Here is a 27,894-nt window from a genome sequence, read left to right on the forward strand (position 1 = left end):
CAACCAAGCTCGCATAAGTCTTCCCAGAATGCCGCGCGCCTTCTCTAATTCACGCCGCGCGCCTTCTCTAATTCACTTCCGGGTGCGGAGGCCTGACTCCTCCAGTCGGTCGGTTTGTATATGTTAGCGTTGGGGTTTCTGGCTCTGGGTGTGTCGTATTCCTGCAGTGGGTGGTGGAGACTGTTTTGTTCTTTCTCTGCCTTCGAAACGGATCGCTAAGGAAAGGCGAATTTCACCGAAGTTTTGGTGGCCCTCGATAAATGAATTATTAGTTGCAAAAAAAGCTAGAAAGTGCTTTAAGCTTATGTGCAACTTCATTTGTTGCTGTGGTATTTTAAGCAGCTTTACGCAACTTCCTATAAAACAACTATTTTTGCTTTAGAAAACGAAGGCAAGCACACACAGGCGCAAACAAAACCAAACCGCCAAATTTCCTCTAAACAGTGAGCCCAAGCCAAAATGTGGAAGTTTGAAGCAGAGAAGTGTCTTGCCGGGCCCAGCAAGGAGACGGGAGCTGGGGCTCAAATACCCCAAATTCCCTGAAGGATTTCAGCACAGCATTTCTTTCTTTAGATTTATTATTTTATTTTATTTTTTGGCTGTGGCGGGTCTTTGTTGCTGCTCAGGGGCTTTCTCTAGTGTCAGTGGACCGGTGCTACTCTCCTTGTGGAGCATAGGCTCTAGGTTTGAGGGCTCGGTTGCTCCCCTGTGTGGGATCTTCCCCGGACTGAACCTGTAGTGTAAGACAGATTCTTCAGCACTGGACCACCAGAGAAGCCCACAGTAAAGGATTTTTAAAAGCTGGGTGAGGGGGGCTGGTTGCAGGGTACTAATTATCTCCTGCACAATTCTCTGGTTGATGTTGAGATAATAGGGCATTTAACAGTGTCAGTCCTAAGGCGTCTATGGGGTCTGGGGGCTCATGATCGTCAGATAGTTTCTCCCATTTGGTGGTGGTTTTAGTATCTGTAATTCAGGAAGTATGTATCAGATACTATTATCTTGGTATTTCAGAGAGGAGCTACAGCAGGGATTATGGGAGAATGGGGGTCTGTCCTGGAAAGGCCCTATAGAGTCCTGCTTGGTTAAACATTCACCGGTAAACAACCACAGGAAACACTTTGGAGCAGTCTTCCAGATCCTCTCTATGCATATAATGTTTCAAGCTGTAATTACATTGTACATGCTATTTTGTAATCTAAAAAGCTTTTGTAAACATTTCATTTAAAAACCAACATGGTTGTATGTTTTCAATTGTATTTTTTGTTAAAACAGTTTCTATCCTTTAAAAAAATTTTATTTGGCTGTATTAGGTCTTAGTTGAGGCTGTGTTGGGTCTTAGTTGCGGCATGCAAGATCTCTGGTTGTGGATGGGCTCCAGAGTATGCCAGCTTCAGTAGCTGCAGCGCTCAGACTCAGTGGTTGCTCCACGGCATGTAGGATCTTAGTTCCCTGACCAGGGATCAAACCCAGGTCCCTTGAGCCCACATCCCCTGCACTTCAAGGTGACTTCTTTCCCTCTGGGCCACCAGAGAAATCCCTTCTTTCTGTTCTTAATTAGTACTGTAATGGAGAAATGAAAATCCTTATAGCTAAATCTTTGCCTAAGTTCTCATTTCTTTGCGGTAATTATTTTTCTCTTTTTAACTTAGTAATTTGTGTTTGCACTTCCTCTTTTTCAAATGCCTTCCCATTCCACTCATGTCTTTATAGTATAAATGGATGAAATTACACATATGGCATCCAAAGCCTACTCAATTTTTAAAAGTTTATCTTTCTGATTATAAAAGTAATACATATTTACTGTAGAACATTAGGAAAATGTGGATGAATGTAATAAAAATATTCTGATATGTAGACAACTACTGATCATATTTTGGTATACAGTTTTCTAGTTTTCTCTCTGTTGCCTTCAGCAATGAGCATCAGAAAAATGTTTGGTAATATAGTGGGGTGAATGACACCTTTTAATTTGTATTTCTTTGCTTATTCATGTAGCTGAATAGCATTTCAGAAGTTCACATTTTATAGTCCATTTCAGGCCCCATCTTCTCTATCTAGCCTTCACTGAGAATTCCAGACTAATTACACTAACTTATAATGGTCTAGGTTCTCACGGCAAGCATACTGGGGTGGTTTGCCATTCTCTCCTCCAGAGTGAAAAAGCCAGCTTAAAACTAAATATTAAAAAAACTAAGATCATGGCATCTGGCCCCATTACTTCAAGGCAAATGGAAGGGGAAAAGGTGGAAGCGGTGACAGATTTTCTCTTCTTGGGCTCTAAAATCACTGTGGATGGTGACTGCAGCCATGAAATCAGAAGACGATTGCTTCTTGGCAGGAAAGTTATGATAAACCTAGACAGTGTGTTGAAAAGTAGAGACATCACACTGCTGACAAAGATCCATATAGTCAAAGCTATGGTCTTCCCAGTGGTCACATACGGTTGTGAGAGCCGTACGGTAAAGAAGGCAGAATGCCAAGGAATTGATACCTTTGAACTGTGGCGCTGGAGAAGACTCCTGAGAGTCTCTTAGACAGCAAGGAGTTCAAACCAGTTAATATTAAAGGAAATCAATCCTGAATACTTATTGGAAGGACTGATGCTGAAGCTGAAGCTCCAGTATTTTGGTCACCTGATATGAACAGCTGACTCACTGGAAAAGACCCTGTTGCTGGGAAAGATTGAGGGAAGAAGGAAAAGAGGGCATCAGAGGATGAGATGGCTGGATGGCATCACTGATGCAAAGTCCAGGAACTTGGGCAAACTCCGGCAGATGGTGAGGGACTGGGAGGCCTGGACTGTTGCAATTCATGGGTTCGCAGAGTCTGACACAACTGGGCGACTGAACAACAACAACAACAACATAATGGTCTAGTTTTCCATATTTGTATATTTTAGTTCTCTAACTACATTAGAGCTAGCTGTGTGGTCCTGGATAAATTATTCAGTTTTGTTGAGCCCACTTTCTTTATCTGCAAAATATACTGATAATAATATTTATTTTGCAGGGTTGTGGTAGGGATAACAAATAACGTATCTCAGCTTAATAAAAAGTAGCTTTTTTCGTATAGCTTTAGCAGTCTATGTACATAGGAGGTGTTCATAATGTTGTTTCATGTGAATGAGTAATCTGAGCATCTCAATGAATTTAGTTATTTATTGAGCACCTTTGACACATAGGTACTGTTCTTATTCCTCAATATCTCTTGAATCTTTATGATTTAGATACCTTTCTTACATAAATCATATGCTCCTCTCAACCTCAAAAGTTCTCTTATGTTTCTGCTGCCATGCCTGGCACATCATAGAAGGTGCTGAATAAATGTTGAGCTGAACTGAGTAAATTTTGTGGAAAAAGAGAAACACAAGTTAGTTAAAACCTGTCAGGTATTGATGAAGCCATAATAGGTACAAAGTACTTTGTGCATTGGGAAATCAGGAGAGATTGATTTTGATTAAGGTATCTGGGAATGCCCTGTGGATTAGGTAGATTTGATCAGGACCTGGAATTCAAGGACTGAGGGTGTGTGTGTGTATGTGTGCATGCTCAGTTGTGTCCAACTCTTTGTGATCCATGGACTGTAGCCCACCAGACAGTGTCCACAGGATTTCCCAGGCAAGAATACTGGAGTACATTGCCATTTCCTTCTCCATAAGGACCGAGGATGAGGGCTTAAGGATGGAAGTATGAGTTAAGGCTTGGAGGTATAAGTTAAAATGTTGTGTTTTGTTATGTTGATGAAAAAATTAATAGTTGATCTAAGAAAGAAATGGAATATTTAATTTGAGACAACCTGAGGTTTGTAACCTGGGAGACAGTCTTTCAGAAAGCTGAGGACTGCCCCACCCCTTAGAGGTCACAGCACAGTTACAGAAGTTTTTGAGATAAAGGGTTATACATCAAATGAATTATTGACAGAAGGAAGGTTATCTCTCAAGGAGTTATAAAGTAGTGGATCATCCTGACACTACAAGATTGAGAAGGACTATAAGCTCTGGTTAATGCAGATGCACAATACACTCTAAGGGGGAGGGAAAAGGCTCGATCTGGCAGAGAAAAAATTTATGTTTAAATTATTCTTGTCCTGCTGTAAAATATGAATTTATTTCATCAATTAGAGTTATTTTTGGTGGCAAAAAAATAGGGTGGGCGAATGGCCTAAATGAGGCAAAATAAAAAAGGAGTTTGGTCTTATATTTTGAGGACTTTAGCGTGACCAATCGTTATAATGGCAGTTTTCAAATGTTTCCGGGAAACAGTGCTTTCAATATGGCTTGGGGCGTCAAGAGAGAGGTGGACCAGAGACTGCAGTTAGCCTGCTGGTGGATAAAGCAGGAAGTCGGAAGATGGCAAAAACCTTCACGGGGAGAAGGGTATTTAATGGCCAGCACTGGTCAGGAGGTAAGGAAGGAGTGTGCACGAGGAAGCGAGGCTTCGGAACAAGGCTTGTGGGGATCGCACAAGCACGCCGAGGGACAGCGGCGAAGCCCACAACAGGCCGGCTGCATCCTGCGAGGGTACAGGCCTGCTCAAGCCAGCTGGCGCCTGGCCCCGCCCCTCTAGGCCTGCCCAGCAACCATCGCCCCGCCCAGCACTCGCCGTCCCGCCCCGTTACCGTCGCCCCGCCCCGCGCTTCTTGCCCGGCACTCCGTCCGTGTCCCTGGTTGCAGACCCCAGCCACTGAACGTCCTTGGCCCCGCCCAGCGACGGCGGCCGGGCTGGCGCAGGTTCGACCTGGCAGAGGGAGGGCCTGGGCGGTAGGAGGGAGGTTACCTTTCCCTCTCTCGCCCTCCGCCGCCCGAAGCGGGAGGAAGAAGCCGCGGCAAAGTCCGTGGGCGGCATGGCAGAAGCTCCGGATGAGCACGAGCCGGGCTCCGTGGCAGGGGAGCAGCAGCAACACGTCGGGTGCCAAGTCTTCTCCGAGCGGCTGGCTCAGGGGAAGCCACAGCAAGGGTTCCTCTCCAGTTTCTTCACCAACAACCAGAAGTGCCAGCTTATGCTCTTAAAGACGTTGGCCACAAGTAGGAGCCTTGACCCGGGGGCTGGGCGTCTCAGGGTGGGGTCTGAGACCGGGCTGGCAGGGAGGGGCCTCCGCACCCCTCCGCTAGGGGGCTCCGGGTTCGGCTCAGGCGGGGGCCGGGTTCTGGCCCCAAGGAAAGAGCTAAGGCAGATTTGGCATCGTGGGGTGGGTGTGGGGGGCTGAGCCTCAGTTTCGATCAGAGAAGGCGCTGAGGCCCCCTTCAGGACTGTTTGCTTGTGGCGTGAATGAGGAGTCGGGTTAGGAGTTAGCCCTTTCCGTGACACTCCGACAGATCCTCTCATTTCATAGGTAAATTGTGCATTAATATGGGGACTGGAGAGTCCAGGTGAAGCAGAGTTTTAAAGAGCTACGTTAATTAAAGCTTACTTGCTGAAACCGCGCAACTCAGATGGGATTTGAACCCAGCTAAAACTCAGATTGGGACTTAAGCCCTGCAGGCTGGGACCGGAACCTGCTGTCTTAATTGAAATCGCACACCTGGTCTCAGGAAGTTCAGGTTCTTTATGTTTCACTGCAGTAGGAGTTGAGCAGGAGGCAAAATGATAGGTAAGAAGTAGATTTATTGAGAGAGATACAAACTGCATAGACAGTGTGGGCTGTCTCAGAAGGGAGGCCCTGGGAGATCCGTGTACCATAGACAGAAGGTGGTCTGTCTTAGGTGGTGAGGGTGGCCTGGATATATGGGCTGGTTAGTTTTTATGGGCTGGATAATTTCATAGGCTAATGAGTGGGAGGATTATTCCAACTCTTTTGGAGACAAGGTGGGGATTTCCAGGATTGGGGCCAGAGCCCACTGTTTGGCCTTTTATGGTTAGCCTCGGAACTGCTGTGGGATGTGTCATTTAGCATGCTGATAAGTTAAAATGAGTATATAATGAGGCTCAAGATCTACTGAAAGTTGGATCTTCTGCTGTCTTGGGCCTAATTGGTTCTAACCATTTTATGTCATGTCCACAACAGCTCTGTCATTTTTTAAGGGTTGTGTCCTGCCCTGTTTTGTCCTGGCTCACTGCTGCTGGCAGTGCAAAGACAGTTTTGCAGTCCTACTCTTTGTTGAAAGGGGTTCTTAACCTTCATACACGGATGGGCTTCAGAATGTGGAAACTTCTGATATGTACTATGAAACTCCTGTTTGTATGCTCCTAAGGGCATTTTTCTGGGGAGAGAGTTCATAGCCCCATGATGTTCTGAGATGCCCATGAACCTGAAAAGGTTAAGAACCATTGCTGTGGGTTACATAGGGACACCATCTGCTGACCAGTTTCTAAATCCAGGGACATTGCCCTAGAGATTCTTAACTTTTTTACAAGGCCCTAGACTTCTGCTTTATTGACTATGCCAAAGCCTTTGACTGTGTGGGTCACAATAAACTGTGGAAAATTCTGAAAGAGATGGGAATACCAGACCACCTGACCTGCCTCTTGAGAAACCTATATGCAGGTCAGGAAGCAACAGTTAGAACTGGACATGGAACAACAGACTGGTTCCAAATGGGAAAAGGAGTACGTCAAGGCTGTATATTGTCACCCTGCTTATTTAACTTCTGTGCAGAGTACATCATGAGAAACGCTGGGCTGGAAGAAGCACAAGCTGGAATCAAGATTGCTGGGAGAAATATCAATAACCTCAGATATGCAGATGACACCGCCCTTATGGCAGAAAGTGAAGAGGAACTAAAAAGCCTCTTGATGAAAGTGAAAGTGGAGAGTGAAAAAGTTGGCTTAAAGCTCAACATTCAAGAAACGAAGATCATGGCATCTGGTCCCATAACTTCATGGGAAATAGATGGGGAAACAATGGAAACAGTGTCAGACTTTATTTTTTGGGGCTCCAAAATCACTGCAGATGGTGACTGCAGCCATAAAATTAAAAGACGCTTATTCCTTGGAAGGAAAGTTATGAGCAACCTAGATAGCATATTCAAAAGCAGAGACATTACTTTGCCAACAAAGGTCCGTCTAGTCAAGGCTATAGTTTTTCCAGTGGTCATGTATGGATGTGAGAGTTGGACTGTGAAGAAAGCTGAGTGCCAAAGAATTGATGGTTTTGAACTGTGGTGTTGGAGAAGACTCTTGCGAGTCCCTTGGACTGCAAGGAGATCCAACCAGTCCATTCTGAAGGAGATCAGTCCTGGGTGTTCTTTGGAGGGAATGATGCTAAAGCTGAAACTCCAATACTTTGGCCACTTCATGCGAAGAGTTGACTCATTGGAAAAGACTCTGATGCTGGGAGGGATTGGGGGCAGGAGGAGAAGGGGATGACAGAGGATGAGATGGCTGGATGGCATCACTGACTCGATGGACGTGAGTCTGAGTGAACTCTGGGAGTTGGTGATGGACAGGGAGGCCTGGCGTGCTGCGATTCATGGGGTGGCAAAAAGTCGGGCACGACCGAGTGACTGAACTGAACTGAGACTTCCCGAGTTTACTTTAGATACATTAAGAGAATCAAAGACAAACTTGTTTGTCCCAAAACAAGACTACTGTTTTATGGCTGGCCAGTGACAGTTCAAAAGTCAACCACTCAGTGAGTTTTCCATCCTTCTTGAGATTACCTGCATCTCCAGGAATCAGGGGAAGAGAAAGGGGAGTAGAGGGGAATGATGACATTGTATTTACTTTGCAAATATGTATCAAATGCCTCCTAGATTCTGCTTTGGGCAAATACAGAGAGTAGTTGGGACCCTGCCTTTGAAGTGTTCCAAAGTGGAATGCAGTGGAAAGGACATGGGCTGCAGATTTAGAAGTGGGTTTAAATTTTGATCCCTTTCCTTGTTACATATGGAAGAGTGATTTAACTCTCTGATCCTGTCTGTCTTTATCAGGGAAAGGAAAAGGGAGTTGGGAAGGGGTGAAAGTACCTCTTTTAGGGTTGTTGTGAGGAATAGGTTTTATAAGTGTAAAGAGCCAGTGTATCAGGAGCTGAAGAAAGAAACTGTAGCTGTTTTTTACAGTGGAAGAGCCAAAAAGTGGAGGAAGAGTTGAGATAGGAAGTGAGAAGGGCCAGGTGCTGAACTTGAGTCCCAATAGAATTAACCTGCTTCAACCTTCCAAGGGGAAAGCTGCTGGAGAACCTGTTAGTGTATTAAAGCATCAACCTGCAGCTTTAAAATCCTATCCCTGGGATGGGTGTGATGAAAGAGATCAGGCCTCAAGGGAGACATTTGTTTTATTTTTCTCCAAAGCACATCCATTCTAAATACTGTAGGTCCTTCTTTGAAGAACCAAACCAATGTGCTCCCAGCAATTTTTTTTTTTTTTTTTTTTAAAGAGGACACTGGACTTTTGAACCCATTTCAGTTCTGTAAAACTCTCAGGTGCTTCAGTAATACTGCACTTAGTATGGTGCCTGATACTTGATAGACACTAAGTAGAATTTATTAATAATAATTGTTTTACTGTTAACACTCTTTAAGAGGGGTCAGGTTAGAAAAGCAGTAACCAGTACCTAACTTTCTCATCCAACAATACTTTTACTTACCTGTTTTTGCTTTCAGCCTTTGAAAACCTTAATATCTTTTTTTTTTTTTTTTTTGCTTACGTCATGTAATTTGCTGTGCATTTATATTCTCAGGACATCTATGTGAAAAGTTGATGTTAGAGGCACTTGGGTTCCTTATATTTTCCTGTAATTTTAACAGGCTCATAGATTCTTTAGAAGCGGTGGTGGGGGGCTCCGGAGTTGTCTAGGCCTTTTCACCCCCATCACTGACCAGAAATCTCTGTGCCATCAATTGACCAGAGTGTTTTAGAGCTCTGTTGGAACAGATTATCTTTGAAGCCCTTTGAGGCTACCAGGCCCTTGTATCGACTGCTGTAATTGTTGGAAAAACCTTTTCTCATGCTGAGTTGAAATGTGCTCCATGTAACTTCTGCCCTTTGGTCCTTGCTCTGCTCTCTGAAGAAATGTTGGCAGAATCTATTCTCACATGACACCCCTTCAGATACTTGAAATTATTGTGGCCTTAGTTAAATCTTTTTTTTTTTTAACTTTAATCTTTTTATTTTGTTTTGAGGTATAACCTATTAACAATGTTGTGGTAATTTCAGGTGGACAGCATAGGGACTCAGCCATACATATACATGTATGCATTCTCCAAACTCCCCTCCCACCGAAGCTGGCAAGTAACAGTGAGCAGAGTTCCATGTGCTCTACAATAGGTTTCTGTTGGTTATCTATTTTAAATACAGCAGTGTGTACATGACCTTCCCAAAGTCCCTAACTATCCCTTCCCACACCCCCACTCTGCCCACAACCATAAGTTTGTTTTCTGTCTGTGAGTCTCTTTCTGTTTTGTAAGTTCATCTGTATCGTTTCTTTTTAGATTCTATATATAAGGGATGTCATATGGTACTTCTCCTTTTCTAACTTCCTTTACTCAGTATGACACTCTCTAGGTCCATCCATGTTGCTGCAAATGGCACTACTTCATTCTTTTTAGTGGCCGAGTAATATTCCACTGTCTATATGTACCACATCTTCTTTATCCATCCCTTTGTCAATGGACGTTTAGGTTGCTTCCACGTCTCGGCTCTTGTAAACAGTGCTACAATGGACATTGGGGTACATGAATCCTTTTGAAACATGGTTTTCTCCAGTTGTGTGCCCTGGAGTGGGATTGCAGGGTCATGTGGTAGCTCGATTTTTAGTTTTTTAAGGAACTGTCTGTACTGTTCTCCATAGCGGCTGTAGCAATTTACATTCCCATCAATGGTGCAGGAGGGTTCCCTTTTCTCCACACCCTCTCCACCATTTGTTGTTGGTGGATTTTTTGATGATAGCCATTCTGACCGGTGTGAGGTGATATCTCATTGTAGTTTTGATTTGCATTTCTTTAATAGCTAGAGATGTTGAACCTCTTTGCATGTGCCTGTTGGCCATCTGTATATCTTCTTTCTCCTTTCCAAATCTACAAATCCCTTTCTTGCTTCCTGTGGAACAAAGCCCTGAACTATTCCAGTCACCTTCCCCTGTGAAACAGCTTTGGTTGGCAGGTCCTGTTTAGAGTGTGGTACTCAGAATGGGATGCTGTGTACAGATGAGGGCAGACCACAGTGGGGCCACTTACTGCCTTCCTCTAATCTGGATACTGTGCTGCTGTTCATTTCTGTGGCTATGACCACAGTCATGTTGGTATATTTTATACATATGTCTTTTGGTATATATTTTAACACATTGTGTTTGAGCATTTAACTGAGAAACATTTGATATTATCTAAGATGTTTGATGGAACACTTTGGTATTTCTGTGAGTGTTTCATTTCATTAAAGACCTGCTGTTATGTTAATTTAAGCTTATCTTTTTGTATTTATTTTTAAATCAATTTTAAGATATTAATATTACTTAAATTATTACTAATTACTAATTAGTATTACTTAAAATTAGATATTAGTATTACTTCACTAAGATTTGAGAGGTATTTTTTTCTTTTATAATATTTGGATAATTTAATTGCTGCTGTTTTTTTCCAATTACCATATGTAATTGAATCAATATCTTTCTAGATCCATATGTCAAACTTCTACTTGATGCCATGAAGCATTCAGGTTGGTAAGTAAATCTTTTTAAAGTGCTCCTCTATATTCTGACTGCTGAAAACAAACCACCCCTTTCTCCCCCATCCCCCACAAACTGGAACTACTTCAGATTTTTCACTTCAGGCCACAAAGCCCTTTCCATATGGTAGGTGGTGCTGGTGGTGGTTGGCCGCATTCTCTCCAGGCAGGCCTTGTTCTCTCCAGACCTCTTCTGCCCTAACTCCACATCTCTGGCTCCACCATTCACCTCAGGTATTTAGTAAAGACAATACTAAAAATCTTTATCGTAACTGATTAGCAAACCTGGTTTTTTCACTATGCCAGTCTCAGCATTATCCTTAATAGAGAAGAAGTCTCAGTTTGTTATGCATGCAGTAGCCTTCCGGGTGTTGTTCAACTTTGAGGGGATCAGAAAAAGTGACTTCTGAGCTCCCCTTCTTAACATTCTGGCCCGAGGGCAGAAACTCCAGCATATTTCCAATGAGGTCTTCATTAGTCGAGCCAATGCTTTATGGACTCACGGCATAGCATTTGAACTGGGATCGATTTTGCAAAGACAGTTTCCTTATTTTACAGACGAGAGAACTAAATGCTGAAGGTGTTCAGTTGCCTTCCCGAGGTGTCCTGTGTGGCAGTGGTGGAGATGTGGGTGATCCGGGTCTCCTGGCCCACGGCTGTGCCCCATGGACACTGCTTCTGGACGTGGTCTCTTTAATCCATTCTTGCCTTCTAGTGCTGTTAACAAAGACAGACACTTTTCTTGTGAAGATTGTAATGGAAATGTCAGTGGAGGTTTTGACTCTTCAGTGTCTCAGGTAGGCGTTTCACCCAGTTGTTTTCTTTCCTCCAGTTCTCCTCATGTTTGCTGAGTCCCTTCCACATGCCAGGCATTCTACTTGGTAGACTTTGTGCAGGATTAAAAAAAAATGAGTTAGTGGCGATTCTGACCCTTAAGGTCCTCACATCTCACAGGGGAGACAAGACGTGACTGCAGACAATGATAGAATTTGAGGCAGGTTAAATTCTTGGAGGTGGGTGTGGTTACCATAGGGGATGTTGTACAGTTCAGCTGCTATATGGTGGGAGGCTTTGAATGTCAGGATAAAGAGTTTCATCTTTACACAGAGGGAAGTGATGCATCTTTGAGAATTTTTGATAAGGAGAGTGAGTTTTCTCATCTGTAATATATGGGTAGTGATTGTATTTATCTCACAGAACGGTTATGAGAATTAAATGAGATTTCTCTTGTAAAGTACACTCAAGTCAACATGCTAGTTTTAAGTCAGTGGGGGGTTCTGACAGAGTCTTGAGGTGGTAGATGGATATGTCATGTGATGAGGGTAAATATAAGTGTTGTATGTCACTGATTCCATCATGAGTATATAACACATTAACTACATTTAATTGTTTCCTGCTAGGGGACATTATGTGTATTTTGGTTATTTATAGCTGTTTCAGGGAGATCATGGAAAGAGCAACATAGCAGAGGGGTGAGATGTCTGAGTTTTGGAGTCAGATAGACTTTGAGTTCAAATCCTTATTCCCCTGCTTATTAGCTGTGGGACTTGGGCAAGTTCTTTATTTTATTCTCAGTTTCCTCATTTGTAAATTAAAAAAATTAATTTATTTATTTTAATTGGAGGCTAATTACTTTATAATACTGTAGTGGTTTTTGCCATACACTGACTTGAATCAGCCATGGGTGTACATGTGTTCCCCATCCTGAACCCCCCTCCCACCTCCCTCGCCATCCCAATCCCTCAGGGTCATCCCAGTGCACCAGCCCTGAGCACCCTGTATCATGCATCGAACCTGGGCTGGCGATCTGTTTCACATATGATAATATACATGTTTCAATGCTATTCTTTCAAATCATCCCACCCTCACCTTCTCCCACAGAGTCCAAAAGACTGTTCTTTACATCTGTGTGTCTTTTGCTGTCTCGCATATAGGGTCATTGTTACTGTCTTTCTAAATTCCATATATATGCATCAGTATACTGTAGTGGTGTTTTTCTTTCTGACTTACTTCACGCTGTATAATAGACTCCAGTTTCATCCATCTCTTTAGAACTCATTCAAATGCATTCTTTTTAATGGCTGAGTAGTATTCCATCGTGTATATGCACTACAGTTTTCTTATCCTTTCCTCATTTGTAAATTGATAACTGTAACACCTATAGCTCTCCAGGTGGGTCCTGGTGAGTTCATTCCCTTTTGGGGTTAAATAGAGTACATCTTTTGAATCTTCATCTTATTTCTCAGCAGTGTTATACACAGTTGGGAACTCTTTTTTCTTTTTAATTAAAATTTTTGTTGTGAAGTAACTCATTCGTACAGAAGAATAACAAACCTATATGTGTGCTTTAAGTCATCATAATAAAATTAACATCTGTGTAAGTGCCACCCAGATTTGAGGAATAAAACCTTGCTGGGACCTTAGAAGCCTGTGTGTCCCTGCTTGGATCATAGCCCCCTTCCTTATTTCTGACTTTCGTAATAACCATTCCCTGCTTGTCCGAATGGTTTTAACATCTATGTATATAGTCAAACATTGTGTTGTGTAGTTGCCTGCTTTTAAAAAAGTTTAAAAAAAAATTATTTATTTGGCTGCACCAGGTCTTAGTTGTGGTAAGTGAGATCTTTCATCTTCATTGCAAAATGTGGGGTCTTTAGTTACAGCACATAAAACCTTTGGCTGTGGAATGTGGGATCTAGTTCCCTGAACATGGATCAAACCCCAGACCCCTGCACTGGGAGCGTGGAGTCTTAGCCACTGGACCACCAGGAAAGTCCTTTGTTGCCTGCTTTTAAGCTTTATATATACTTGGGGTCATATGTAATACTCTGTCATTTTATGGAATTATACAGGATATAGTCCTCTGTAACTTAATTCTTCTGTACAACATTGTGAGATTCTTCTGTCTTGTATGCATCCCTGGTTTATTGAGTGTCACTGTTGGTGTATATTATTCCAAATCAAATCCCTTATGATTATACAGTGGAAGTGAGAAATAGAGTTAAGGGCCTAGATCTGATAGATAGAGTGCCTGATGAACTATGGAATGAGGTTCGTGACATTGTACAGGAGACAGGGATCAAGACCATCCCCATGGAAAAGAAATGCAAAAAGGCAAAATGGCTGTCTGGGGGGGGACTTACAAATAGCTGTGAAAAGAAGAGAAGCGAAAAGCAAAGGAGAAAAGGAAAGATATAAACATCTGAATGCAGAGTTCCAAAGAATAGCAAGAAGAGATAAGAAAGCCTTCTTCAGCAATCAATGCAAAGAAATAGAGGAAAACAACAGAATGGGAAAGACTAGAGATCTCTTCAAGAAAATCAGAGATACCAAAGAAACATTTCATGCAATGATGGGCTCGATAAAGGAAAGAAATGGTATGGACCTAACAGAAGCAGAAGATATTAAGAAGAGATGGCAAGAATACACAGAAGAACTGTACAAAAAAGATCTTCACCAAAAAAAAAAAAAAAAAAAAAAAAAAAGATCTTCACGACCTAGATAATCACGATGGTGTGATCACTGACCTAGAGCCAGAAATCCTGGAATGTGAAGTCAAGTGGGCCTTAGAAAGCATCACTATTAACAAAGCTAGTGGAGGTGATAGAATTCCAGTTGAGCTATTCCAAATCCTGAAAGATGATGCTGTGAAAGTGCTGCACTCAATATGCCAGCAAATTTAGAAAACTCAGCAGTGGCCACAGGACTGGAAAAGGTCAGTTTTCATTCCAATCCCAAAGAAAGGCAATGCCAAAGAATGCTCAAACTATCGCACAGTTGCACTCATCTCACACGCTAGTAAAGTAATGCTCAAAATTCTCCAAGCCAGGCTTCAGCAATATGTGAACCGTGAACTTCCTGATGTTCAAGCTGGTTTTAGAAAAGGCAGAGGAACCAGAGATCAAATTGCCAACATCTGCTGGATCATCAAAAAAGCAAGAGAGTTCCAGAAAAACATATATTTCTGCTTTATTGACTATGCCAAAGCCTTTGACTGTGTGGATCACAATAAACTGTGGAAAATTCTGAAAGAGATGGGAATACCAGACCACCTGATCTGCCTCTTGAGAAATTTGTATGCAGGTCAGGAAGCAACAGTTAGAACTGGACATGGAACAACAGAGTGCTTCCAAATAGGAAAAGGAGTACGTCAAGGCTGTATATTGTCAACCTGCTTATTTAACTTATATGCAGAGTACATCATGAGAAACGCTGGACTGGAAGAAACACAAGCTGGAATCAAGATTGCTGGGAGAAATATCAATAACCTCAGATATGCAGATGACACCACCCTTATGGCAGAAAGTGAAGAGGAACTAAAAAGCCTCTTGATGAAAGTGAAAGTGGTGAGTGAAAAAGTTGGCTTAAAGCTCAACATTCAGAAAATGAAGATCATGGCATCCTGTCCTATCACTTCATGGGAAATAGATGGGGAAGCAGTGGAAACAGTGTCAGACTTTATTTTTTGGGGCTCCAAAATCACTGCAGATGGTGACTGCAGCCATGAAATTAAAAGACGCTTACTCCTTGGAAGGAAAGTTATGACCAACCTAGATAGCATATTAAAAAGCAGAGACATTACTTTGTCAACAAAGGTCCGTCTAGTCAAGGCTATGGTTTTTCCAGTGGTCATGTATGGATGTGAGAGTTGGACTGTGAAGAAAGCTGAGAGCCGAAGAATTGATGGTTTTGAACTGTGGTGTTGGAGAAGACTCTTGCGAGTCCCTTGGACTGCAAGGAGATCCAACCAGTCCATTCTGAAGGAGATCAGCCCTGGGATTTCTTTGGAGGGAATGATGCTAAAGCTGAAACTCCAGTACTTTGGCCACCTAATGCGAAGAATTGACTCATTGGAAAAGACCCTGATGCTGGGAGGGATTGGGGGCAAGAGGAGAAGGGGATGACAGAGGATGAGATGGCTGGATGGCATCACTGACTCAATGGATGTGAGTCTGAGTGAACTCTGGGAGTTGGTGATGGACAGGGAGGCCTGGCGTGCTGCGATTTCATGGGGTCGCAAAGAGTCGGACACGACTGAGCAACTGATCTGATCTGATTTGATGTCTGTAGTAGAGTTTACTCTCTCTAATGTCATTTCCAACTGTATTGTTATAAGCAATGCTGCTGTGAATTCCTCACCTTCTCTCCTGAAGCACACAGGCAGGAGTTATTATAGGGTCTCTGCCAAGAGTGGATTGCTGGCTCATATCTCATGCATTCACTTGACTTGAACAGCTAATGCCACTTTTCTTGCCATGGTTTCTGGTATGCAGCACTCCTGCAGTTGCTCCTTTGGTCCTCAGCTTCCTGTACCAGCCCTTAAATGTTGAGGTCCCTTAATCCAGAGTGTTACAGCCCCTTCTTTTCTCTCTGGCACTCTGCCAAGGTGATCTCATTTGTTTTGCTAGGTCAGAACTCTGTCTTGAACTCCACATCCATAGAGCCAAGTGTTCACTGCACACCTACACTTGCAAGTTTTAAAGGCATCTCAGACCTGACATGTCCAAATCCAAACTGATGATTTTTACCATCCTCCATCTCCACCCAACCTGGTCTTTTAGTTTTGCATATCTCAGTGAATGGTACCACCATCCATCCTATTACCCAAGCTAGAACTTTAGGGGTCATCCTTGATACCTCTGATTCCCTTCTCCTTTTCTATCCAGCACCACATTTTGTGCAATCTACCTCCTAAATACCTTTTAGGCTTCCACCACCCTAGCTCGGGCACTATTATCTCTTGCCTAGAATACTTTATTCTCATTTAGTTAGTCTCTCTGCATCCAGTTTGGATCATCTTATGTCTCTTTTTCCAACTGTGGTCAAAAGGATGAAAGCAAAATAAAACACCCCCTGTTTCACTGTTCCCTGTCAGTGACTTCCCATTGCTGTCAGGATAAAGAGTGACTTGGCCCTGATGACTTCACCAGCCCTACCTCATGCCTACCACCTCCAACTTTGTGCTTCAGTCCTATAGGCCTACCTTCACCTTCTCAAACATTCTTGTCCTTCAACCCTCCCCCTACCCTTTGCGTGTATTATTCTCTCTCTGGAATGCTCCCTTCCCCTCTCCTCCAATTTAACTCCTGTTCATCCATCCATTAGATCCCAGTTTTAACATTCCTTCTGCAGAGAACCACTTCCCAACTCTGCAGATCAGGTCTGGTACTCCATTGTATGTACTCATAACAGCTGTTATTGCATGTGCTCAAGCATTTTGGTAAATATTTGATTAATTTCTATCTCCATTTGTAGACTGTAAATCTAATAGGTCTTGATAAATATTAGTTGAATAAATGAATGCTGAATGAATGTATATAAAATACCTGGGACATGTCCCAGTGTCTGGCACATAGTAAGTACGGAGTAAGTAGAAACTATTATTATTAGGACCCCTCATGTCTTTGTTATTCTTACAGGGTCCTCCTGTTCAGTGTGCTGTTGGCTTTTTGCACTTCTTTCTGAGGTCTTTCTGAGGACTTTTTCTGACAATTCTAGTAGAATGGGACAGTGTGGTCATGCATTGTTGATTCATTGCTCATTCAGAAACTTGATAAGAAGCATTTTACATATATTCTCATTTAATTCTCACAGTTTTATGAGGTAGGTAATGTAAGTCATCTACTTTTAATAGTTGAGGAAACTGAGGCACATAAAGCTTAAGAAACTTGCCCAAGGTCACTGACTTAGTAAGGAGTGGGGCTGGAATTTGAATCTCTGCCTCATTCCACCGTCCATGGTTAAATATTATTAAGAGTCCAAGACAGGCTGGTACAGTCCACCCAGCGAGGATGGTATGTGAATAAATGTCCTTAAACTAAGTGCTGTGCAGTCCAAGGAGAGGAGAGCCCTTGGGGAAGGCTTCCTGGCATGTATGGAGAAGACTGGGCCTTGATGGTGGGGTGGGTGTGGGCTCGATAGAGAAGAGTAAGTGAGGCTTTCCATGCAGTGAGCCCCCTCAGGTGAGAGTGAAGGTGGAATCTTATGAAATGAGAGTAGCTCTTAGAAATAACTGAACTTCTCTCATTTTGGTGCCTCTTAGATTGTTCTGTGCCAGAATAATATCCATAATCAGACCCATATGAACAGAGTGGTCACCCACGAGCTCATTCACGCGTTCGATCATTGTCGTGCTCACGTCAATTGGTTCACCAATGTCAGACATTTGGCCTGCTCTGAGGTAAGTTTTATTGTAGAAGATACTTTCCCCCCACCCTGAACATTGTGTGTTTGAACATTTTATTCAAGTATGATTTATTTAAACATATTTGTTTTCTTGTCATAATTCCATGTTAGTCTTCGATTTCCATTTTTAACTATTGAATACAATTGTTGTCTTAAATATAACCTTTAAATCCTAATAGGAAAAGGAGTACATCAAGGCTGTATATTGTCACCCTGCTTATTTAACTTATATGCAGAGTACATCATGAGAAACACTGGGCTGGAAGAAGCACAAGCTGGAATCAAGATTGCTGGGAGAAATATCAATCACCTCAGATATGCAGATGACACCACCCTTATGGCAGAAAGTGAAGAGGAACTAAAAAGCCTCTTGATGAAGGTGAAAGAGGAGAGTGAAAAAGTTGGCTTAAAACTCAACATTCAGAAAACGAAGATCATGGCATCTGGTCCCATCACTTCATGACAAGTAGATGGGGAAACAGTGGAAACAGTGTCAGACTTTATTTTTTTGGGCTCCAAAATCACTGCAGATGGTGACTGCAGCCATGAAATTAAAAGATGCTTACTCCTTGGAAGGAAAGTTATGACCAACCTAGATAGCATATTAAAAAGCAGAGACATTACTTTGTCAACAAAGGTCCGTCTAGTCAAGGCTATGGTTTTTCCAGTGTTCAGGTATGGATGTGAGAGTTGGACTGTGAAGAAAGCTGAGCGCCAAAGAATTGATGGTTTTAAACTGTGGTGTTGGAGAAGACTCTTGCGAGTCCCTTGGACTGCAAGGAGATCCAACCAGTCCATTCTGAAGGAGATCAGCTCTGGGATTTCTTTGGAAGGAATGATGCTAAAGCTGAAACTCCAGTACTTTGGCCACCTCATGCGAAGAGTTGATTCACTGGAAAAGACTCTGATGCTGGGAGGGATTGGGGGCAGGAGGAGAAGGGGATGACAGGATGAGATGGCTGGATGGCATCACTGACTCGATGGACGTGAGTCTGAGTGAACTCTGGGAGTTGGTGATGGACAGGGAGGCCTGGCGTGCTGCGATTCATGGGGTCGCAAAGAGTCGGACACAACTGAGCAACTGAACTGAACTGAACTGAAATCCTAATAATAGTGATTTGACTATTATATGACTATGACTAATTATAATATAAAAAAACATTTTTTCCTATGGAATAAACATTTCTTATAAAATTTATATAAACATTTACTGAGGGCTGTATTCTAACACTGTTCTGTTTGTGGATTCTTATTTAATCTTCACAACAATCCCTTGAGGTGTAGATACTGTTATTCCCATTTTATTTATGTGAAAAGTGAGGCATTTGTTTAGATACCATGGTTAGTAAGTGGCAGAGGCAAGATTACAATCAAGGTTCTTGATGGGTTTGCTGTGCTGCCTTCCACAGGAAAAGTTGCTAGCTTTCCATAGAATAAAACAGTTCATTTCAAAAATGCAACATCAGTTCAGTTCAATCAATCGTGTCCGATTCTTTGTGACCCCATGGACTGCAGCACCCCAGGCTTCCCTGTCCATTACCAACTCCGGGAGCTTACTCAAACTCATGTCCATTGAGTTGGTGATGCCATCCAACCATTTCATCCTCTGTCGTCCCCTTCTCCTCCCACCTTCAATCTTTCCCAGTATCAGGGTCTTTACCAATGAGTCAGTTTTTCGCATCAGGTGGCCAAAGTATTGGAGCTTCAGCTTCAGCATCAGTACTTCAAATGAATATTCAGGACTGATTTCCTTTATGATAGACTGGTTGAATCTCTGTAGTTCAAGGGACCCTCAAGAGTCTTCTCCAAAACCACAGTTCAAAAGCATCAATTCTTTGGCATTCTGCTTTCTGTATAGTCCAACTCTCACATCCATACATGACTGTTGGAAAAACTATGGCTTTGACTAGACAGACCTTTTGTTGGCGAAAGTAATGCCTCTGCTTTTTAATATGCTGTCTAGGTTAGTCATAGCTTTTCTTCCAAGGAGCAAGTGTCTTTTAATTTTATGGCTGCAGTCACCATCTGTAGTGATTTTGGAGCCCCTCAAAATAAAGTCTGTCACTGTTTCCATTGTTGCCCCATGTATTTGCCATGCAGTGATGTGACCAGAGGCCATGATCTTAGTTTTCTGAATGTTGAATTCTAAGCCAACTTTTCCACTCTCCTCTTTCACTTTGATCCAGAGGCTCTTTAGTTCTTCTTCGCTTTCTGCCATAAGCGTGGTGTCATCTGCATATCTGAGGTTACTGATATTTCTCATGGCAATTTTGATTTCAGGTGCTTCATCCAGCCCAGCATTTCGCATGATGTACTCTGCATATAAGTTAAATAAGCATGGGGACAATATACAGACTTGATGTATTCCTTTCTCGATTTGGAACCAGTCTGTTGTTCCATGTCCAGTTCTAACTGTTGCTTCCTGACCTGTATACAGATGTCTTAGGAGGCAGGTCAGGTGGTCTGGTATTCCAATCTCTTTAAGAATTTTCCACAGTTTGTTGTGATCTACACAGTCAGAGGTTTTGATGTAGTCAGTAAAGCAGAAGTAGATGTTTTTCTACTTTTTCGATGACCCAGCGGATGTTGGCAATTTGATCTCTGGTTCCTCTGCCTTTTCTGAATCCAGCTTGAACATCTGGAATTTCACAGTTCATGTACTTTTGAAGCCTGGGTTGGAGGATTTTGAGCATTACTTTGCTAGTGTGTGAGATGAGTGCAATTGTGCAGTAGTTTGAGCATTCTTTGGCATTGCCTTTCTTTGGGATTGGAATGAAAACTGACCTTTTCCAGTCCTGTGGCCACTGCTGAGTTTTCCAAATTTGCTGGCATATTGAGTGCAGCAGTTTCACAGCATCATCTTTTAGGATTTGAAATAGCTCAACTGGAATTCCATCACCTCCACTAGCTTTGTTCGTAGTGATGCTTCCTTAGGCCCACTTGACTTTGCATTTCAGTATACACACCATCATGGTTATCTGGGTCATGAAGATCTTTTTTGTATAGTTCTTTTGTGTATTCTTGCCACTTCTTAAATCTTCTGCTTCTGTTAGGTCCATACCATTTCAGTCCTTTATTGTGCCCATCTTGCATGAAATGTTCCTTTGGTATGTCTAATTTTCTTGAAGAGGTCTCTAGTCTTTGCCATTCTATTGTTTTCCTCTGTTTCTTTGCATTGATCACTGAGGAAGTCTTTCTTATCTCTCCTTTCCATTCTTTGGAACTCTCCATTCAAATGGGTATATTTTTCCTTTTCTCCTTTACCTTTAGCTTCTCTTCTTTTCTCAGCTATTTGTAAGGCCACCTCAGACAACCATTTTGTCTTTTTGCATTTCTTTTCTTGGGGATGGTCTTGATCACTGCCTCCTGTACAATGTCACAAACCTCTATCCGCAGTTCTTCAGATACTCTGTCTATCAGATCCCAATCCCTTGAATCTGTTTGTCACTTCCACTGTATAGGGATTTGATTTAGGTCATACGTGAATGGTCTAGTGGTTTTTCCTACTTTCTTCAATTTAAGTCTGAATTTCGCAATAAGGAGTTCATGATCTGAGCCACAGTCAGCTCCTGGTCTTGTTTTTGCTTACTGTATAGAGCTTCTCCATCTTTGGCTGCAAAGAATATAATCAACCTGATTTTGGTGTTGACCATCTGGTGATGTCCATGTGTAGAGTCTTCTCTTGTGTTGTTGGAAAAGGAGGTAGTTCTCTTGGCAAAACTCTATTAGCCTTTGCCCTACTTCATTCTGTACTCCAAGGCCAAATTTGCCTGTTACTCCAGGTATCTCTTGACTTCCTACTTTTGCATTCCAGTCCCCTATAATGAAAAGGACATTTTTTTGAGGTGTGTGTTCTAGAAGGTCTTGTAGGTCTTCATAGAACTGTTCATCTTCAGCTTCTTTGGCATTACTGGTTGGGGCATAGACTTGGATTACTGCAATATTGAATGGTTTGCCTTGGAAACGAACAGAGATTATTCTGTTGTTTTGGAGATTGCACCGAAATACTGCATTTCTTTTGTTGACTGTAAAGGCTACTCCATTTCTTCTAAGGGATTCTTGCCCACAGTAGTATATATAATGGTCATCTGAGTTAAATTCACCCATTCCAGTCCATTTTAGTTCACTGATTCCTAAAATGTCAATGTTCACTCTTGCTATCTCCTGTTTGACTACTTCCAATTTACCTTGATTCATGGACCTAACATTCCAGGTTCCTATGCAATATTGTTCTTTACAACATTAGACTTTACTTCCATCACCAGTCACATCGACAACTGGGTGTTGTTTTTCTTTGGCTCTGTCTCTTCATTCTTTCTGGAGTTATTTCTCCACTGTTCTCTAGTAGCATATGGGCACCTGCTGACCTGGGGAGTTCATCTTTCAGTGTCCTATCTTTTTGCCTATCTTTGCCTATCTTTGATGGCGCAGTAGAAGGATGTGCACTCATCTTCTGTGAGAACTCCAGAATTACAACTCGCTGCTGCACAACTGTCGACATGAGAATGCCCACCAAAAAATATACCCCATGTCCAAGGGCAAAGGAGAAGCCCCAGCAAGACGGTAGGAGGGGCCACATTGCATTTAGAATCAAACCCCATACCTGCCAGAGACGCTCGGCGGTCTCAAACAAAACCTCGTGCACACCAGGAGACTCCACAGAGACTGAGCCAGACCTGCCCCTGAGTGTTTGCATGTCTTTGCTTGGAAACCTGCCTTTCTTCAAGATTCATGTCAATCATTTTATGGCCCGGGAGAACTCACCTTGTGCTGGTGTTATCTCAAAATGCATGTTGTGGGTGAGGGCCCCGGTGCCAATCTCTGAGTTTTGAGACATTTCCTTTCTCTCATCTGCAGCCTGCTAGTAGCTATATAGGATTCCCTGGTGGCTCAGATGGTAAAGAGTCTGCCTGCAATTCGGGAGACCTGGGTTTGATCCCTGGGTTGGGAAGATCCCCTGGAGAAGGAAATGGCAACCCACTCCAGTATTCTTGCCTGGAAAATCCCATGGACAGAGGAACCTGGCAGGCTACAGTCCGTGGGGATCACAAAGAGTCGGATACGACTAAGCAACTTCACTTTCACTTTCAAGATGATATTAAATGTTTGAGTGTGTCCTGTGGTGTTTGAGTGTGTCCTGTGGAGGTACAGGTCAGCAGTGGCCTGCACTTGTACCAGGCAACCGCCAACCCACACGTCCACCAGAGACTCCTGGACACTCATGGGCAAGTCTGGGTCAGTCTCTTGTGGGGTCACTGCTCCTTTCTCCTGGGTCCTGGTGCGCACAAAGTTTTGTTTGTACCCTCCAAGAGTCCATTTCCCCAGTCCTGTGTAAGTTCTGGCGGCTCTATGATGGGATTAATGGCAAACTCCTCCAAGAGGGCTTATGCCATACTGGCTGCTGCACCCAGAGCCCCTGCTCCTGCAGGGGACCTTTTGGAGGAGGCCGCCATTATCTTAGTTACCTCCACCATAGTTTTGGCCTCAAAACTATGGCCTCAGGTCAAACAACAGGGAGGGGACACAGCCCTGCCCATCAACAGAAAATTAGATTAAAGGTTTACTGAGCATGACCCCGCCCATTAGAATAAGACCCAGTTTTCCCCTCAGTCAGTCTCTCCCATCAGGAAGCTTCCATAAGCCTCTTATCCTTATCCATCAGGGGGCAGACAGAATGAAAACCACAATCACAGAAAACTAATCAAACTGATCACATGGACCACAGCCTTCTCTAGTTCAGTGAAACCATGAGCCATTCTGTGTTAGGCCACCCAAGGTGGATGGGTCAAGGTGGAGAGTTCTGACAAAACATGGTTCACTGGAGAAGGGAATGGCAAACCACTTCAGTGTTCTTGCCTTGAGAACCCCATGAACAGTATGAAAAATACAACATAGGAAGATATTTATTATTTATTATTACCTTCCTATGTTGATTGGATTGCTTTCAGAAATACATATATATATGCTCCTAGAAAGACATTTGTATTTCATGCTTGCATTTCATTAATTGAAGAGTGCAATGTGCTGAGAAGCTAAAAAAAATTAATATAAATTTCAAGCTTATATTTCATAACTTAGATTATTTTCTCTTTGCCTTGAAATTAATAAGCAGCCTCACTGCATCTGATTATAACTCATATGATTTGAAAAAAAGACTGAAACCTGAGCTTTTGAATATTTCTTTCTCTTGGGTGTTACAAGAATTAATGCCTGTTAGCTAGTTAAAGTGTGTTAAGTGCTTTGAGCTCCTCAGAGGAATGAAGCTATGTTATTATAGGAGTAACAAGAAGTGGGCTATCTGATTGCAGTGAATGAGCAAAATTGTGGCCAGGCTGGCTATAGAATGTGGGTAGTTCCACAACTGTTTCACATATTAAAGCTGCTTTTCAGAGTAGGAAATGGCAACCCACTCCAGTATTCTTGCCTGGAAAATTCCATGGACAGAGGAGCCTGGTGGACTACAGTCCATGGGGTTGCAAAGAGTCGGAAAACATGACTGAGCACGTACACAAAGCTGCTTCTTACCTTAAAGATACAGCAAATTAGAAAATATGTGCTAACTTCAGGCCAACTTCCAAACTGGTCATATTCATAGCATGACCAGTTTGGAATGTTCTTGATTCTTGTACCCATTAATTTTTCATAGGCCAATTGAGGCCTTGGAGGAAGGTCATGAACTTACATGGGTTTAAGGGAAGGTACAGGAGAGTTTCAGTGGTTTGGGCTAGGAGGCCTGGGAGGTTTGTGTGCCTGAGTGTCTTAGGTACTGTTCTGTTTTATGAGCATATTGAAAATCAGTTTGTAGGTCTTTGGAAGAATGCTTTCTTGAAGTCCTTTTGGTCATTTCTAGAAGTGAGAACAGAGTATCTGTAAAGATTGTAGAGACCATAATCTTTAACTCAGAAGTCCAACTCTGACTTTTGGTTCCAAAAGAAATTAGTTCTGTCATTAAGGCTCCAGAGAAACATTTTGAAAATTCCTTTTGAATAGGTGATTCCCCCCAGTATATTTGGTGTTTTGTAGCATAGCTCATAGTTGTCTGTTTTTTTTTTTTTAAATGCTTTTCTGGATTCAGTAATTATTTGTTTATTTATTGGTTGTGCTGGGTCTTCGTTGCCATGCCGTCTCTTCTCTAGCTGCAGCCAGCAGGGGCTAAACTCTACTTGCGGTACACCAGCTTCTCATCGTGGCGGCTTCTCTGGTTGCAGAGAATGGGCCTCGGCAGTTATGGCACAGGGGCTTGGTAGTTACGGTTTCTGGACTCTAGAGCACAGGCTCAGTAATTGTGGCGCATGGGATTAGTTGCTCCACGGCATGTGGGATCTTCCTGGACAAGGGATCGAACCCATTCTCCTGTATTGGCAGCAGATTCTTTAGCACTCAGCCACCAGAGAAGCCCTTTGCTCTTTTTCTTAAGAACTTCTTAAGTCAGTCGCGTTGAAAAGATCTTACAGATACTCTGTCCTCAGAAAAATATGCCAATTTTATATTCTTTTATAATAAAAAAATCAGTTGATATAAAGGTATAGAGCACAAGTGCTTACTTTCTTTTTGTCTTCTTTCTGTCTTTGTGACAGGTTCGAGCTGCTAACCTTAGTGGAGACTGCTCACTTTTAAATGAAATATTCAGGTTGCATTTTGGATTAAAACAACACCATCAGGTAAAAACTAACATATGAAATCGCTTAACTGTCAAGAGTGCTATGAGTGGAAATAATGAATAGAAAAATGAGAAGTACATTTAGTATTTGAAATGTGAAAGAACTATTATTTGAAAAGAATACAACATGTATATCACTTAAGCCAACAGAGGGAATTCAGTTATGTTTTTATAATTATGGGGAAGCTCTGTGACTGGGAGATTTTCACAGTGGAAAGAGCTATGATATCTCGCATGGGATCATTTTGGATGGGGGTAGATAATGAATAGAAATGAAATCACATCCTGTCTTACTTCTATTCTAACAGTCCTGGACTTCTGTTTTCAAACTATCATTGTTCTTGAGACAAAAAAGTAATACCTGTGAGAACAGAGCCTGCTTTGCAGCACAGTGTGTATTAGTGCACCTTTCTAAAGGCTGTGTGATGTGACAGCAAAGCTGTGGATCGGCACAGACTTAATTACGAAGAACTGAGCTGAGAGATTTGTACACAAAACAAAATGAAAACTATAGGCAAGATCAGTCCTGCTGGAAAGCTTTTAAGGTCACTGATAAATGGACATGGGGAGAGGAACTTTAGAACTGATGGACTGGTGAAGAATGTGAGCGGTTCTTCCCACAGCAACCAAGGGGCTCTGTGTCCACACTGAGGAGAAAGGCTGGTCGGAGCTTTTCTATGGGAAGAGGTTGCTGGACCAATTTGTGACGTACATGGGTATCAAGATAGCAGTTTCAACCAGATGTAGAAAGGACAGGCTTGGAACAACAACAGGAAGGTCCTTGGTGGAGTAACTCAACTCAGCTCTGGGGAGGAAGGTGGAATGTCACAGTGAACTAAGAGAAACTGTGAACTCAGTGAATGGGAGTTAGAAGGCAAACCTGGGGCCTGGGAAGGGTGACTGCACAGATAAGCCTGTTACGCTTTCAGCCTGTGCCAAGTCCACTTGGTGATGTGCCGCTGACTTGTCCTGAGCCACATGGCATCTGTGCCCTCCAATCCCTGCTCTTCTGGTGAAGTCAGCTCAGGCAGCATTTGAATGGGTCGTGTGTTCTGGCTCTCAGTGGAAAGAGCGGAAGCAGGGTACACTCAGCACATCCCCAAGAAGAGGCTAATGCACATAAGGCATGTGATCCGGGGCTGAGAGTCTTTGAAAGAAATCTCTCCTCTTTTTACCTTGGGCTGGAAGTAGCAGTGGATGAATACAGCGGGCAATAGGATGAAGATAAGTGGAGGCAGTGGGAGAAGAGGCCTAGCTTTTGTATAGCATGTGCCCAAGAAAAAAGTTGTTTGATTTTTCTTTTCCCCCTGAAAAATTAGAAAACCTTCAAATTTTGTGTGTGGTTTCTTGTTGTCTCCAGGGGAGATGCCCCTCTCAAAGGAAAAGTTATCCAGCAATGGTCAGTTATGAAAAATTGAGAGAGAGAGAGGCACAGCAGTATATTTCAGATTTATTCAAGTTAAAAAAAATTCAACCAGAACCTTATTTATAGACTTTTTTTTATGATTTTTCAAATTGGGAGTTACTGTTTAGCAGACATTTCCTGGAACTTATCATCATTGGGAAAGATAAGAAGGGAGGAGAGGAAGAGATCTTTTTTATACCTAAATAATTTTAGATTGAGCTAAACATGCTCCGTAATTGCATCTTTATTTTTTGGACTGATGGAAATGAATAAAATAACGTGAGAGAAAATTAATTTTGACCATGGTTCAGACCTTTTGTGAAGTGTTACTATTTCATGAGTAAATTTTCATATAAGATTAACGCTATATACTTTCTTGCTCCTTAGACTTGTGTGCGAGACAGAGCCATTCGTTCTATCCTGGCTGTTAGGAACATTAGCAAAGAAGTAGCTCAGAAAGCTGTTGATGAAGTTTTTGAGTCTTGTTTCAATGACCATGAACCTTTTGGAAGGATCCCTCATAATAAGACCTATGCAAGATATGCTCATAGAGACTTTCAAAACCGTGATCGATACTACTCAAATATATGAAGACAATGATATTTTATACTATAGAGCTTCAGTGATCATGAAGAAAGTATGGTTTCTACGTGGACAAACATAAACAATCAATTAAATACAGGGAAGACACAGAAGATGCTGATTCTAACATCAGAAAAAGTAACTGTGGTGAGAAATGAAATTGCCTTAAACGCAAAGGCAACCATTGTATCTTTGTAGCTTTGGATCTTTATTTACCAGTTGGTAACTAAAGCAAATAAATTGTTCATTTAAAATTTTCTACAATATACTTGTTATTACTTGTGTTTTGTTTTTATGATAGTGATTTGTTTTTATTATATGTGATTATTTTAATACTTGATTATGAAACCTGTGAAGTATGCCCTTGGGTGGTGTGTATGTCTTCTTTGGAAAAATGTCTTCAGATCCTCTGCCCATTTTTAAATCAGGTTGTTTGTTTTTTGATGTTGAGTTGTATGAGT

At 42.2% G+C, this 27,894-nt stretch overlaps 1 protein-coding gene across 6 annotated transcripts; it reads left to right on the forward strand.

Annotated features, from left to right (window-relative positions):
• Nucleotides 1–39: 39 nt before the first annotated feature.
• On the forward strand, nt 40–27,697 carry ATP23 (ATP23 metallopeptidase and ATP synthase assembly factor homolog). 6 transcript variants are annotated; one of them, XM_044941571.2, is made up of 6 exons: nt 40–108; nt 10,551–10,596; nt 11,317–11,398; nt 17,644–17,781; nt 25,364–25,447; nt 27,239–27,697. In XM_044941571.2, exons 2-6 carry the CDS (start codon nt 10,580–10,582, stop codon nt 27,440–27,442), a joined length of 525 nt encoding a protein of 174 aa, XP_044797506.1. In that variant the 5' UTR covers nt 40–108; nt 10,551–10,579; the 3' UTR covers nt 27,443–27,697. The 6 variants fall into 6 exon arrangements, with proteins under 6 accessions (XP_044797506.1, XP_006077995.3, XP_044797505.1 ...); XM_006077933.4 differs by lacking the exon at nt 40–108 and adding an exon at nt 4,626–5,026; XM_044941570.2 differs by lacking the exon at nt 40–108 and adding an exon at nt 4,636–4,732.
• The last annotated feature ends 197 nt before the right edge of the window (nt 27,698–27,894 follow it).

Source organism: Bubalus bubalis, chromosome 4 (genome assembly GCF_019923935.1).
Source record: "Bubalus bubalis isolate 160015118507 breed Murrah chromosome 4, NDDB_SH_1, whole genome shotgun sequence".
In the NCBI taxonomy this organism is placed as follows: Eukaryota; Metazoa; Chordata; class Mammalia; order Artiodactyla; family Bovidae; genus Bubalus; species Bubalus bubalis.

What these genes read in the sequence shown, in the direction of transcription:
- ATP23 (XM_006077933.4), top strand. Translation starts at nt 4,846, where the DNA reads ATGGCAGAAGCTCCGGATGAGCACGAGCCGGGCTCCGTGGCAGGGGAG. An exon ending in GCCATGAAGCATTCAGGTTG is followed by an intron (nt 10,597 to 11,316) that starts GTAAGTAAATCT and finishes CTTGCCTTCTAG; the next exon opens with TGCTGTTAACAAAGACAGAC. An exon ending in TTGACTCTTCAGTGTCTCAG is followed by an intron (nt 11,399 to 17,643) that starts GTAGGCGTTTCA and finishes GGTGCCTCTTAG; the next exon opens with ATTGTTCTGTGCCAGAATAA.